The sequence below is a fragment of the Herpailurus yagouaroundi genome, unplaced genomic scaffold, assembly GCF_014898765.1.
Source record: "Herpailurus yagouaroundi ecotype Mexico unplaced genomic scaffold, PumYag 221, whole genome shotgun sequence".
Classification (NCBI taxonomy): Eukaryota; Metazoa; Chordata; class Mammalia; order Carnivora; family Felidae; genus Herpailurus; species Herpailurus yagouaroundi.
The window spans coordinates 18,779,106-18,792,908 of NW_024412452.1; the positions used below are offsets into that span (position 1 = coordinate 18,779,106).

Here is a 13,803-nt window from a genome sequence, read left to right on the forward strand (position 1 = left end):
ACACACTCAACTCTTTTCTTTTTAACCAAAGAAGATCGTGTTGAAATATCAGCACAGAGCCTGACACAGGGCTCAATCTCACAAAACGTGAGATCATGACCTGAGCTAAAATCAAGAGTCGGATGCTCATTCGACTGAGTCAACCAAGTGCCTTGTTGAAATATTGTTAAAGTTTATCTTCCTTTTTTCTCCCCCTTTGAATAGCCTCCTCTTAGACAATGAGCGCTGGAAGCAAGCTGATGTTCCTGCAGAATTTCAGGATCTTGTTGATTCTATATCAGATGGAAAGATTGCTTTACCTGAAAAAAAGTCAGGGGGTATGTGTATTCTTTCACGTGCTGTCTTCCAGTTTTACACTGTTTATTCATTTTATAGGAATGCTTAACATTTCTTTAATTGACACTGCCTCAATTGACTGGAAAAGTTATGTATGATAATTTGTAATAATAATTTCAGATATTTATTGATTGCTAACCATATGCCAGACCCTGGGCCAGGTGCTTTTACATGTATTATTCTAGTACATCCCCATAACAACCTTTGATGAAGATGCTATTGTTACCTTGTTTAACAGCAAGGAGGCATAAGGCTTCCAGGGGTTAAAGAATTCTGTACAAATGATGAGCTGAGATTTGAAACCTGCCTTATAATAATTTCATAGCTATGTTCTTAACCACTGTACTGTATTGTTTAAAGACACGTATTCATTCACTGAATACTAATAAGCTTCTACTCTGTGTTAGATATTGAGACCGAGATAACAGTTATAATTCTACTTTCAAAGGGCTAAGTCTAGGGGCACCTGGGTGGCTCAGTCTGTTAAGCATCTGATTCTTGATCTCAGCTCAGGTCTTAATCTTGTTGTTGTGAATTAAAGCCCCACATTAGGCTCTGTGCTGGGCCTGAAGCCTACTTAAAAAATAAAAATAAAAGGGCTGAGTCTAATAAAAAAAATGTGGATTAGCAATCACAGTTAATGCAGTAGTGATATGATAGAGAAAACCAAAATGTAAAAAACTGTAGAAAAAGAAAACTATGCAGGAAACTCAGAAGGAAAGGCTAGAGAAGTAGGAAGAAATCCAGAAGAACATAGAAGTAAAAAAATTAGAGTTTCAAGAAGAGAATTTTCATTGGTATCAAATGCCTGTTGGGTTTCATCTAAAAGAAATACAATAGCTGGAAGATACTTTTGTATGCCAGTTAAAGTAGAGCTGTCCCATGATAATAATGTAGGTAAACTTAAGTACAACTTATCCTATAACACCATATTTAAAATTGTGAGACTATCAAATATTTTTTTTCTAATTTAAAAAAATTTAAGTAGATTCCATATGCAACATGGGGCTTGAATTTACTACCCTGAGATGAAGATTACATGCTCTACTGACTGAGCCGTCCAGGCTCCCCAGTTGTTGAATATTTTTAATGTTTGTTTATTTTTGAGAGAGGGAGAGACAGCACGAGCAGGGGAGGGGCAGAGAGAGAGGGAGACAGCTGAGCTGTCAGCACAGAGCCTGATAAGAGACGGCTCGAACCCACAGACTGCGAGATCATGACCTGAGCTGAAGTCAGACGCTTAACTGACTGAGCCACTCAGGCACCCCCCAATTGTTGAATATTTTAAATGGAGGAGGCAGATGCATTTTCAAATTTTATGCATTTCATGAAATTTTAATATTTTTACATAGAAATATTTTTAAATTTGCACCAAATGTGACTGCACTACAAGAGAAAGACTGAGTAAAATACAGATAGTGACTACTAGTTTGACATGGAGGAGGTCATTTGCAATTTTAGTAATTCAGTAGAGTGACAGAATCAGACTGTAGTTCAGTGCTAAGTAATTTGAAAGGTGAGGACCTGTAAACAAATGTAGCCTCCTTTTTCGACAGGTTTGTTTGTGAAGGGCAAGTGCATGATGAAGTAGCACTAGAAACCTAGGAGAATAATTAGATTATTATTTTAATCCACTCAGGGAGTTGAGAGAAGAGTTTTAAGGTAGGAGAAGCTGAATTATATTTTTGTGCTTAACAGAAAGAGAAAGAATGTTAAAGATAAGAGTGGAAGAGTGGCGCAGAGTGATTGTAAGGCAGGGCCTCTGGAATTAAATCCAGAGTTGAGAAAGGCTATCTCTTCTCACACTGTGACAGGAGAGGAGGGGTTAAGGACATGTGTAAAATAGAGTAGGTCATATAGAGCAGAGAGAAGAATTGAATGAATTAACTAGATTTCTGTTGCCTAGTGACCATTTTTTAGTAGGTAACAGTGTTGGGTGGCGGTCATAATCTTAATTGATTTTAAGATATTAGCAAAGCAAAAGTATTCAGGTAGCAAAGATTGAAAGAAAAACACTGATTATTCTAAATCACGATTTAAAATTATAAGATTTATCTCTCATTTATTCTTTCAAGCTATATTTGATGACTTACCACTTTGTGAGTTGCTGTGCTAGATGACAATGACGGTTTTTGTCCTGAACAGCTCAAAGTTTTACAATCCATTCTCATGCAAGCATAACAATTTTTTAACTAAAATGATATAGAGTGATTGAATTAACCATGTGTCTTTTTTTTTACCCCCAAAGTGAACTGTTTATTTTTACTTTCTCTTTGGAGGATACTAACGATAAGAGGTTTCTTTTATAACTCTATTTCTGTCCCAGACTTTTATTTTTTCCTCTGAGTGAGAAAGTACATGCTATTAGAAGTCCATCACCATTTTACTTGTTCTTACCAAGTTAAGGATACTTGGTTATTATTCATTCATTGACCACCATTCATTAATGAGTTACTAGCTACTTGTCTAGGCATTGGGGAAATGAAAGTTAATGGATAGCAATTAATATTAATTGAATGCTTACCTAAGGCTAGACAGTTTGTTCTCAGCACATTGCGTTCTTATTTATAGGCCCGTGAACTAGATACTGTTAGTATTCCCAGTTAACAAATATGGAAAGTGAGGCGCAAAGAAATCAGGCAACTTGCCTAAGGTTACAGAGCTAGGAAGTGGTAGAGCTGAGTTCCAGATACAGGCAGACTGACTTTAGGGCCCTTTCTTTTCACTACTATGCTCTGCCGTTTTCTCTGTAATGTAGAGAAGTGGTTAAGACACAGTCCCTATCTTCAAAAATTTAATCTGGTATACAGATTAGGGATTTGAAATTGTGTCACACTGAATTTCTTTCCTTGAAGGAAATGAGGAAGTAGATATTTAATGTCAAGTCAAAGGGACTTGAGGCTTGGGGAAGCATAATAATGGGCCCATGATAATCCAAATAATTTGGCTGATTAAGAACAATAATCCAGTCTACTCTACTTTTCACTTCAACATGCTGAGTTTTGTTTTATAATGGTAAGAAATACCACATGCTGAAAATAATTTCTGGACTGAAGTCTTGAAAATTATATCTCTCTATTGAGTATAGGAATTAGTTTATAATCTAAGAATTATAATATAGACAACCAGTTGAAATTCTAGTTCTGCCTTTCCAAACTAATATATTATTTTTTTTTTACTCACTGATCATCTACCAGAGGGCAGACCTAGGATCGGCAGTTTGTAGTCATGATCTCTGTTGTTAACAAAAACACTGATAGTTTCCGTTATCCATGTTTAATGGATACAGACGTTGACACTGAAAGAAGTTAACTAATTGGCACAAGTTCTTGCATCCGTGATTGGCAGTACTGGAACTCAAATCCATATTTCTCTGATTCCAAACCCAATATACTTTATTCCGTGCCAAATTGCTTCCTAAGAAGGAGACATTTGTTTTTGAATATAAGATAGTTTCCAGCCCTACCAGCCCTAAATTGGAACTATCTTCTTCATTTTTTTCCTAGTTTAAATTTTTACTTTAATAATTTGTTTAGTCTTGTTCCTATGTCTCTCTTTGTTATATGCTTTACTCTCTAGTTACAGAAGAAAGAAAACCAGCTGAAGTTCTCATTGTAGAGGGACAACAATATGCTGTCGTTGGGTGAGTGACACATTTTTCTTTATTAGTTGAGTCAGTTATTTAAAACATAGGTCTTCTAGTTCCCCCTTGATGTGAATTGGAAATTTTAGATTAATAATTTTTTTTATTAGTTTTTTAACGTTTTTTTTCATTTACTTATTTTGAGACAGAGAATGTTTGCAAGTTGGGGAGGGACAGAGAGGGGGAGAGACAGAGAATCCCAAGCAGGCTCTGCGCTCTCAGCACAGAGCCTCACGTGAGGCTTGAATCTAGAAACTGTGAGATCATGACCTGAGCCAAAATGAAGAGTTAGATGCTCAACCACCTGAGCCACCCACGTGCCCCATAGATTAACAATTTAAAATTTTTTTTTTAATTTTTTTTTTTCAACGTTTATTTTTTGGGGACAGGGAGAGACAGAGCATGAACGGGGGAGGGTCAGAGAGAGGGAGACAGAGAATCGGAAACAGGCTCCAGGCTCTGAGCCATCAGCCCAGAGCCTGACGTGGGGCTCGAACTCACGGACCACAAGATCGTGACCTGGCTGAAGTCGGACGCTTAACCGACTGCGCCACCCAGGCGCCCCAACAATTTTAAATTTTAAAAATAATTTAAAGGATATTTTATGGATTCCTCTCCATTTTCTATATTTTGTAGTATTCTATATCTTAAATTAGGGACTACACTGCTGGCTTTACAAGAAATGGGTTGATAAATTTTTTCGTATAATAAGAAATGTGGAGGTATACAACCCAAGGGTGGAATACTGGCTTTATGGTGTTATTAATATTTCAGGCTCTTTCTGTCTTCTTTTTCTGAAGCCTTGTTAGTGTTATAGCATATAATTGAAGTTGTGCAGGCTTTGGAGTCACATTGTTTAGGTTTGAATCCCAGAAGCTCTCTTAACTCTTTGTGACATTGGGCAGGTTACTCTGTGTGCCTCAGTTCTCTTATCTGTAAATCAAAACGTGAAAATAGTACTAAGAACTATTACAGAATTAAACATATAACTCATATAAGGCATTTGGCATAGTTCTAGCACCTAATAAGTTGATAGTTGTTATCACTTATTTCTGTTATCATTTGTCATTAGGTCTTTTTTACCAATGACAGTATTTCAAATGCCAGTTAACTAAGGAAAATATAAATTCCAGTTTTGTTTGTCTAGTACTACATGCCATTTTTTAAATGGGTAGTTAAAATAATATCTTAATATTCTTTAATAGCACTTCATAATTTAAGTATTTTCATAGCAACAATCTTTTTAATCTACAACCACATTGTGAAATAAACACTTCAGGGATTATTGTTTCCTTTCTACAGTTAAGAGAATTGATCCTCAGAAGTTTAAGTGGTTGATATAAAATGACCCAAATGGAGTCAGGATTAGAGTCAAGGTCTAGCTCCCAAGATCAAGACCAAGATTCTTTTTCCCTTTTGTTTCTTATCACTGTATAAATCTTTTCTGAAATACACACCCCCTCCAGGAGGAATGATTGATCTTTTCCTTGAGACTCCATGTGCCTCTAAAATAGCACTTTTCTCAGTATATTAAAATTATTTATGTATATATCTCCCTGGTTAGTTTTGAGTTCCTTAAAGATGGTGATGTCTTACCATTTATATTTTACTTTGTACCCAATAAATAATCAAAAAGTATGTATTGAATTGATGCATTTTCTCAGTCTGTATTATCCAGAAATCTGACACTATACCCTTCGCGAATGAAAGCTTCCCTTTTTTTCCTCCTCTGGAGTTCTTTTCTGCTTCTAGTAGGGCAAAGATTTTTTCAACCTTATAATCTTATCCCTTCAATCTAATTATGATTTCTCTCCTTAATTACCCATTATCTTGTTATTCTTGCTTGATGGCATTGGTCACCTCTGGCTTTCTGGCTCTTTAGGCAAAGAGACGGCTCCCCAAAATTGAACTCTCTGGCTAAAGGGAAAATATTTTATCTTCTGAGAGAAGACTACAAAAGATAAATAGTGAACCCCTGCCCAGTAAAGCAGATACTGGAAATATGCATGGAGAATAATATGGAGAATAATTAAGCTGTTATAAAGGCTAGACTCCTTCTTGAATCACTACTTCCTGGTATCCTTCAGACTTTCATAAAACATTATTTTATATGGATCACTCATTTCTTTTTTTTTTTTTTTTTTAACGTTTATTTATTTTTGGGACAGAGAGAGACAGAGCATGAACGGGGGAGGGGCAGAGAGAGAGAGGGAGACACAGAATCAGAAACAGGCTCCAGGCTCTGAGCCATCAGCCCAGAGCCCGACGCGGGGCTCGAACTCACGGACCGCCAGATCGTGACCTGGCTGAAGTCGGACGCTTAACCGACTGCGCCACCCAGGCGCCCCGGATCACTCATTTCTAAGCCTCTCATTGAACTTAGATGTCCTATAATGAATGGCTCTATTTACCTTAACCTCAATCTTATTTAAGCTCCTAGTAGTGTCTCTCTTTAATCTATGACATGCCCAGCTAATGAGCTGGTAACTTTCTCGTCTTTGGAAAACCTTTTGTGACTTACCGGTAAACTTCTTAGGAGATACCATTGTTCTTAGAAGCCACAGTTGCTCTTTCATCTCACTAAGAAAGTCATGATTAGGTGCCTGTCATTAATTCAGCACTTAGGATTGAGTACCTACTATTATTATGATTATTCAGAAATCCTGGGTAGGACTTTTGTCAGTGTTTCTGAATTGGCCAAGGAATGGGATATCTGCCTTATTGAAGAGACTTAATAGGAATGTGACATAAGAGAGTGATGTGCCAGAGCACAAAACTTAAGGAAGTACTCATTCTCAATGTCATGCAAGTGCTGGCCCTGCAATTGTGTGACCCTGAAAATGAGTTCCTCCTTAATTTTGCACCCTAGAAATCTCTCTTGCCTCACCTCAATCCCTCTCTGCTGCACTTATATGTAAAACACATAATTTCAGTTACCAAGATCAGTATTGATTTTTATGTGCTGAATCATTTTAACTCTCTTGTTTTGACTGCGTGTTGGGTCATCTTTCTTTTCTTATAGAACTGTATTGCTGTTGATAAGAATTATCCTTGAATATTGCCAGTGTGTGGATAATATCCCATCTGTTACTACTGACATGCTTACTCGTCTGTCAGATTTATTGAAGGTGTGTATGATTTCACTGTGATGGAAAAATAGTTGGAAGAAGTAATTCATTAGAGTATGACTAATCTTCAAATTCTGAGACATTTCAAGGTTAAGTTTTCTTTAAGACATTAATTTTGTACATTTGATTGTGGTTGAATCACAACATGTTACTGGAAGAAGGCCACCTACTTCCTTCTCACTTCGCATTTAGTGATTCCTCATTATACCCATAGAGTTGTTAATGACATTGGAGACAGGAGATGATTTGTTCGTTAGGTGCTGAACATGACTGAGGCCACTTAGGTCAAAAAACCTGGACTGGTTTCAAATGTGCATGGAAGGAATTCACTGAACTTTACAAAATTCATCTCACTAAGGTTAGAGATTTTTCTTAAATCATTCTTTCAGAACCATTGATGTAAAATGAAAATGTGGTGATAATCTTATTCAGCCATTTCATTTTAACAGATTTTTTTAACTGCTAGCATAAAGAAAAGGCTTCTTTTCAAATGTCTAATCAGTTAATTCTTCCCCCAAATTGAGTTGTCATATTTTAGTCCAGAAAGATTTTGTTACCCTTTTGAAAATAGGACCCTCCGATAAGAATGCAGAAACTGAGCTAGTTTTTTTTTTAATTGAAGTATAATTAACATATAGTGTTATGTTAGTTTCAGTGAAACTGAGCTAGTTTTATGAATGCAGACTAAAGAATTTCTGAACAATTTATTTTTAGAATTTTACTTTTTTCCTACCGGACAATAAATATTATCATTTAGGAATACCCCTCGCCTCTTTTTTGTCATTACGTAAATAGATCCTAGTTGCTCCTACTAGAAAATTCATTTGGTCCTTGAATGAGAGGAAAGAGGAATGTAGTTTTAGAACTGTAAATAAACACATTGCCAGCATATACAGAACAGTTTTTGATAAATTGTCGGGCTTTTTCTTTCTCCTTCCTTTGTTAGTACTTCAATTCAAGAAGTTGCCAGTTAGTTCTTGGAGCTGGTGCACTGCAAGTTGTTGGATTAAAAACAATAACTACAAAAAATTTGGGTATGGATTCTTGTTTTTAACTCACATGTTGAGATTTTACGATGATGTTGCTATACTCATTGTGTTTTTAGTACACCTGATGTTTTTATGACTCTAATTTAAAGACTCTAAAGTTATTTCACTGTTCGATGTATTACCATGATTGAAAAATTGGCTTCTGGGGAAATGTTATGAGGAATTTCCACTCTAACGAGTATAAGTTATTTGGAAGTTGCACCACTATAGAAAATGTTAGGATGTAATGTGTATGAGGTGCTTTGAGGTGAAAGATATCTGAATGTCACAAGAGAATCCGTTTTCCCATTAGCTTCCTCATGTCAGTAATACTAACAACTGAGGTCATTGGGAAAAGCAGCATGTTTACTACATTATTCAGTACCAAATTATTTAAGTGAAATAATGTTGCTTTCTGCCACTGTGTTCTTCATTTATGAAATAAACTGGGGTCTGTATGAAATTGACATTTTAAAATTTATTTTGATATATAATTAAAGTAAACTAATTCTCTTTTTTGTTTCTCCGTGATGTATCCACTGCCTGGATCTTCAGCTCTATCTTCACGTTGTTTGCAGTTAATTGTGCACTACATTCCTGTGATCCGGGCTCATTTTGAAGCTCGACTACAGCCTAAGCAGTATAGCATGCTTAGGCATTTTGATCATATCACTAAGGTACTTTTCATTGTATTTTCTACTGAAGTTTCGTAAATTTAATTCCTTAATTGGTAAATATTTTTTAGATGTGTTCCAGGGACTTTAATATTCTGTCTCATTACAGGACTACCATGACCACATCGCTGAAATATCAGCTAAGCTTGTAGCGATAATGGATAGCTTATTTGACAAGCTGTTATCCAAGGTAATGATTTATGGAAACTATTAGGCGATGTTTAAAGGCATTGTGCCTTTTCACAGTTGTCTAGCCAATCAAATTCCTCAGGGTTTAGAAAAACTCAGTAAATTGTTCAGATTGCCCAACAGTGGATAGTCATCTCCTAGGGGGTTGGGAGGGGACAGGAGGGAGATTATTTTAAGAATGATAGAAACTCTCTACAGAAGTGATTTTATGTTAGCTACATTGACAAATATGTAGCTTCTTCAAACTAGATTTTAGTCTGAAAGCCTTCCAGAGATAGAATTGGGAGAACAAAGTTCAAAATAGAGAAAAAAGTAAATATGTTATTTGTGGGAAAGTATATTCTTTATTTTCCAGACTGAAATGGCAAAGTCTGAGGTGCTATATTATTTCCCTCATAGATAATCAATTTCAATATCCGTTTCTTGTTTGCTTCCCATTCCTAATAGATCATTAAAAGAAGTATTGGTTTCCAATGAATCCTTTATTACACTGGAGAGTATTTCCAGAAAAATGTTACTTAATCAGCCCTAGTCACTTTTGCTCTATCCTTCACTGTTTTCTTTTCCTAAGTTCCTTAACACCTGTCTTAGCGACAAAGCAGAAATTTCATAACTTGAAATTTTGAAGGTTTATTTAGTTTATATGTTTTGCCCAAGAGTATGTTTAGGGTAATCATCAAACGAGGCACTTTGGTATGCTTTTCTGCTATTTGCATTCTTCAGGATTCTGAGATGGCAGGAGCAGCAGGCACATGAAAATCATAAAAGTGCAAGATAAAATGGCATCCATTCACAGATACAGACGTACTTGCACCTTTAAAGGTGACAGTGGGGAAAGAGAGCTTGGAAAATAAGATTGCATTTGTTTAATAGTTCTCAAATGCTTTGGTTGTAAGACACCTCTTTACACTCTTAAAAATAATCAACGACCTCAAACAGCTTTTATTTATGCAAATTGTACCAATCAGTAAGTACCATATTAGACGTTAAAACTAAGAAAAATTTAAAACACAAGAATACACAAACACGCATTCCATTGGCCATCAGAATGATGACATTGTTAAAACTCCTCTAAAAATCCCTACTCTGCAATCATGAGAGAATGAGAGTGAAAAAGTAACATTTTAGTATTATTATGAAAATGGATTTTAGTCCACAGTTTCCTAGAAAGAGTATCTGACTCCCAGGCGTCCCCAGACTGCACTTTGAGAATGTCTGAGGTGGCTGATAGATAACCTAGATGTTTTATGCTTTTAAGAAGCTTAAAGAATTTATAGTCACGTGCAAACATACCTGTATTATGTCCTACCTGTTAAATTAGTTTCTAGTTTTGTATGGAGAAGAAATATTGTTTAGGAATTCTCTGATTTTCTTTATGGTTGCCAAGTAGTAACTAAATTCAAAAGCAGTTCTGTTTCACCAGTTTTGCTTTTTGATACTTGGCGTTCTTATGTCTACCATAAGTCAATAAATAACAATGTGACTACTCTCAAGAAGTTTACCATCTGTTACCGGAGAGGAGGTGGGCATGGGATGGGTTAATAGGTGATGGGTATTAAGGAGGGCACTTGTGATGAGCCCTGGGTGTTGTATGTAAGTGACGAATCACTAAATTCTACACCTGAAACTAATATTATGCAGTATGTTAACTAAATGGAATTTAAATAAAAACCTGGAGGAAAAATAATTTTTAACAAAAAGTTTACCATCTAACAAGGCAGAGGACTGCAAACACCTAACAATGTTAAATAGTGGAATTAGGAATAAGCTGTGGAATATAATGAAGCAAACCCAAAAAAGTGCCAGTACTCTTAAAACCTTGACTTTATTCTATCATTTTGGTCATACAGAGTTTTGTTTGTTTTTTTGTTTTGTTTGTTTTTACCAAGAACTGGGACTGTGGCTAGACATTTTCCTGTGGCAATTAGTTTTATTCATTTTTTAATTTTTAATTTTTTGATAAAAAATAATTATTTAATGAACTTTGCAAATATTTATCACCTATATTTAATAGTCATATCTTGCTTTTTTTGCTAAAATAAATGTGAGGCATTACGATACTTCATCCCTACATAGTATGTATTTCTAAAACCAAAGGACCCTTTGTTAAATATTCATGCTACCATATCATACCTAACAAAATTAGCAATAATTCCTTAATATCATCTAATATTTATTCTTATCTAAAATTTATCAGTTGTCTCAAAATGTCTTTTTTCAATAACTTGTTTGAACAGAGGCTTCTCTACATAGTCTACACAGTACATTTAGCTACTATGTTTCCTACATCTTTTATAAAGTTTAAATATCCTGCTCCCCATTATTTTTAATGTTAAGAATGTGCCTAGACTTTTGCAACTTAGTATTTTCACTACTATCTTTCCTACTAACTACTTCTCCCATTACCTTGACCTGTTACATTCTCTCTGTACTAACATGTCTCTCTGTCCTTCCCTGCTCTATTTGCTTCATGTGTTGCCCAGGAGTTTAGCTCTGTTTTTAATTCATACTGAAATACCAGACAATGTTTGAGTTGGGTTAGCCTCTTAATTTTAGCTTTTTATTTTCTTATCTGAAAATTTTATTTGGAGAAAGAAGGATAACACAGTAATATAGGCTCTTTCTAAGAAGCTAATAAGTAGTGGTACCATTGCTTGGGTAGAATGAATCATTAATATGTAATTGTACTACTGACTAAACTAATGTCCCAGCCTTCACTTATTCATTCATTCAGGAAGTTAAATTGTGTTAAGTAACCAGGATACATAAGGGTTAGGAAGTCTTCAGCATTGTCCCTCAAATAGTAAAATATCCAATAGGAAAAGTATATTGATAATTTTAACAGGAAATAGAATATGTAAAGTGCCACAAGTAAGGAATCGACTTTGTGCTATTGAAGCTTTTAATGCTTTGGAAGAGATGGTTGCCAGCTGAGGAGGGAGATCTGGGAAAGCTTTAGGGATGTGGCATGCATGTAAGTTTTGCTCGTACAGATAGGCATGGTTAGGGCAAATAAAGTTGAGGTAAAGAGATACTCTGAGGTCGGGGCGCCTGGGTGGCGCAGTCGGTTGAGCGTCCGACTTCAGCCAGGTCACGATCTCGCGCTCCGTGAGTTCGAGCCCCGCGTCAGGCTCTGGGCTGATGGCTCAGAGCCTGGAGCCTGTTTCCGATTCTGTGTCTCCCTCTCTCTCTGCCCCTCCCCCGTTCATGCTCTGTCTCTCTCTGTCCCAAAGATAAATAAATGTTGAAAAAAAAAATTTAAAATAAATAAATAAATAAATAAATAAAAATAAAAATAAAAAAAAAAAAGAGATACTCTGAGGTAACAGCATGTAGGTAAGAATCATAAGGAGGAAGTTTAGTGTCAGGGTTTTGGAGTCAGGTAGACCTAAGTTCAAATTCAATGTTTGTCACATATTTGCCACTGAAGCACCTTGGAAAAATTATTAATTTCCTTGACTTCAGTTTCTGTCTTTAAATTGGGAAAATAATAGAGCCTCAAAAGGTTATAGTGAGGATTAATGAGATAATATACATGGGGTGCTTTTCTTTTATCATGTGTCTGACTATAGCAAGTTTCCAGTAAATGTTGAATGCTACTGCTTTTGCTGTTGTTGTTAATAACAACAAAGTTAAGTTATTCTATTTAGCCGATGAATCAGGGTGAGTGAACTGATTGTTAGGTGAACTGAGATATGTTAGGAAGATAGTGAAGAGTTTTGACTACCAGTGGAAAGCTAAACAGTTTAAGTCAGGTTTATGGGGATATAACACGTTCAATAAAATTCACCCTTTTTCTTAAAAAAAAAAAAAAAAAAAAATATTTTTTTTTTTTTTTTAATTTGAGAGACACACAGTGTGTGGGAGAGGCACAGAAAGAGACAGAGAGAGAGACAGAGAGAGAGAGAGAGAGAGAGAGAGAGAGAGAGAGAGAGAGAATCTTAAGCAGGCTCCATGCTCAGCACAGAGCCCAATACAGGGCTCCCTCCCACTACCCTGGGGTCATGACCTGAGCTGAAATCAAGAATAAGACGCTCAACCAACTAAGCCACCCAAGCACCCCTAAAATTCACCCTAAGTATATGATGACTTTAATAATAGAACTACCACAATCAAGATATTGACCAGTTCCATCACTGTTAAACATTGTCTCCAGCAGTCAGTTCTCTTCCCACATCCCAAAACCTTGACACCACTGATCTGATGTTCATCTGTATAGTTTTGCTTTTTCCAAAATGTCCTATAAATGGAATTATACAGAATGTAGCTGTTGTCCCAGGCTCCTTTCATTTAACATAATGCTTTTGAAATTTATAGCATATGTTAGTAGTTTGTTCCTTTTTATTATAGAGTAGTATCAATTGTACGGATGCATCACTTTGTTTTTTCATCCATTTATCAGTGAATAGACCTTTGAGTTGTCTCCAGTCTTTGCCTGTTACAATAATGCTGCTATAAACATTCATGTGCACATCTTTATGTGGGCATGTATTCTATTTCTTTTGTGTAAATACAAAACTTTTGTACATAAATGCAAAACTTTATAATATCTTTACAAAAAACTGCCAAATTGTTTTCTGAAGTGATTGTACCATTTTGTCTTCCTACTTTTGATATATCAGAGTTCAGGGTGCTCTTCATCTTCACCCGCACTTTATATTGTCTGTATGGGTTTTTTTGTTTTTGTTTTGTTTAACTTTTTTAATGTTTATTTTTTGGAGAGTTTTTAAGTATTTTCTCCCAGTCTATCGCTTATCTTTTCATTTTCTTGACAGTGTCATACAAAAGCAGTTTTAAATTCTCAT

The 13,803-nt window shown here is 35.7% G+C and overlaps 1 protein-coding gene across 6 annotated transcripts in view; it reads left to right on the plus strand.

Moving 5' to 3' along the window:
* The window catches only part of VPS54 (VPS54 subunit of GARP complex), a 140,214-nt gene that overhangs the window by 63,721 nt on the left and 62,690 nt on the right, over window positions 1–13,803 (plus strand). For 5 of the 6 annotated variants that reach the window (XM_040458275.1, XM_040458277.1, XM_040458274.1 and 2 more), the window contains exons 15-20: window positions 205–317; window positions 3,916–3,979; window positions 7,002–7,107; window positions 8,054–8,141; window positions 8,691–8,812; window positions 8,919–8,999. In XM_040458275.1, the coding sequence (XP_040314209.1) occupies window positions 205–317; window positions 3,916–3,979; window positions 7,002–7,107; window positions 8,054–8,141; window positions 8,691–8,812; window positions 8,919–8,999 (574 nt within the window). Of the gene's footprint in view, window positions 1–204; window positions 318–3,915; window positions 3,980–7,001; window positions 7,108–7,364; window positions 7,466–8,053; window positions 8,142–8,690; window positions 8,813–8,918; window positions 9,000–13,803 lie in introns of those variants that run through there. The other variant, XR_005785461.1, reaches the window with a different exon arrangement.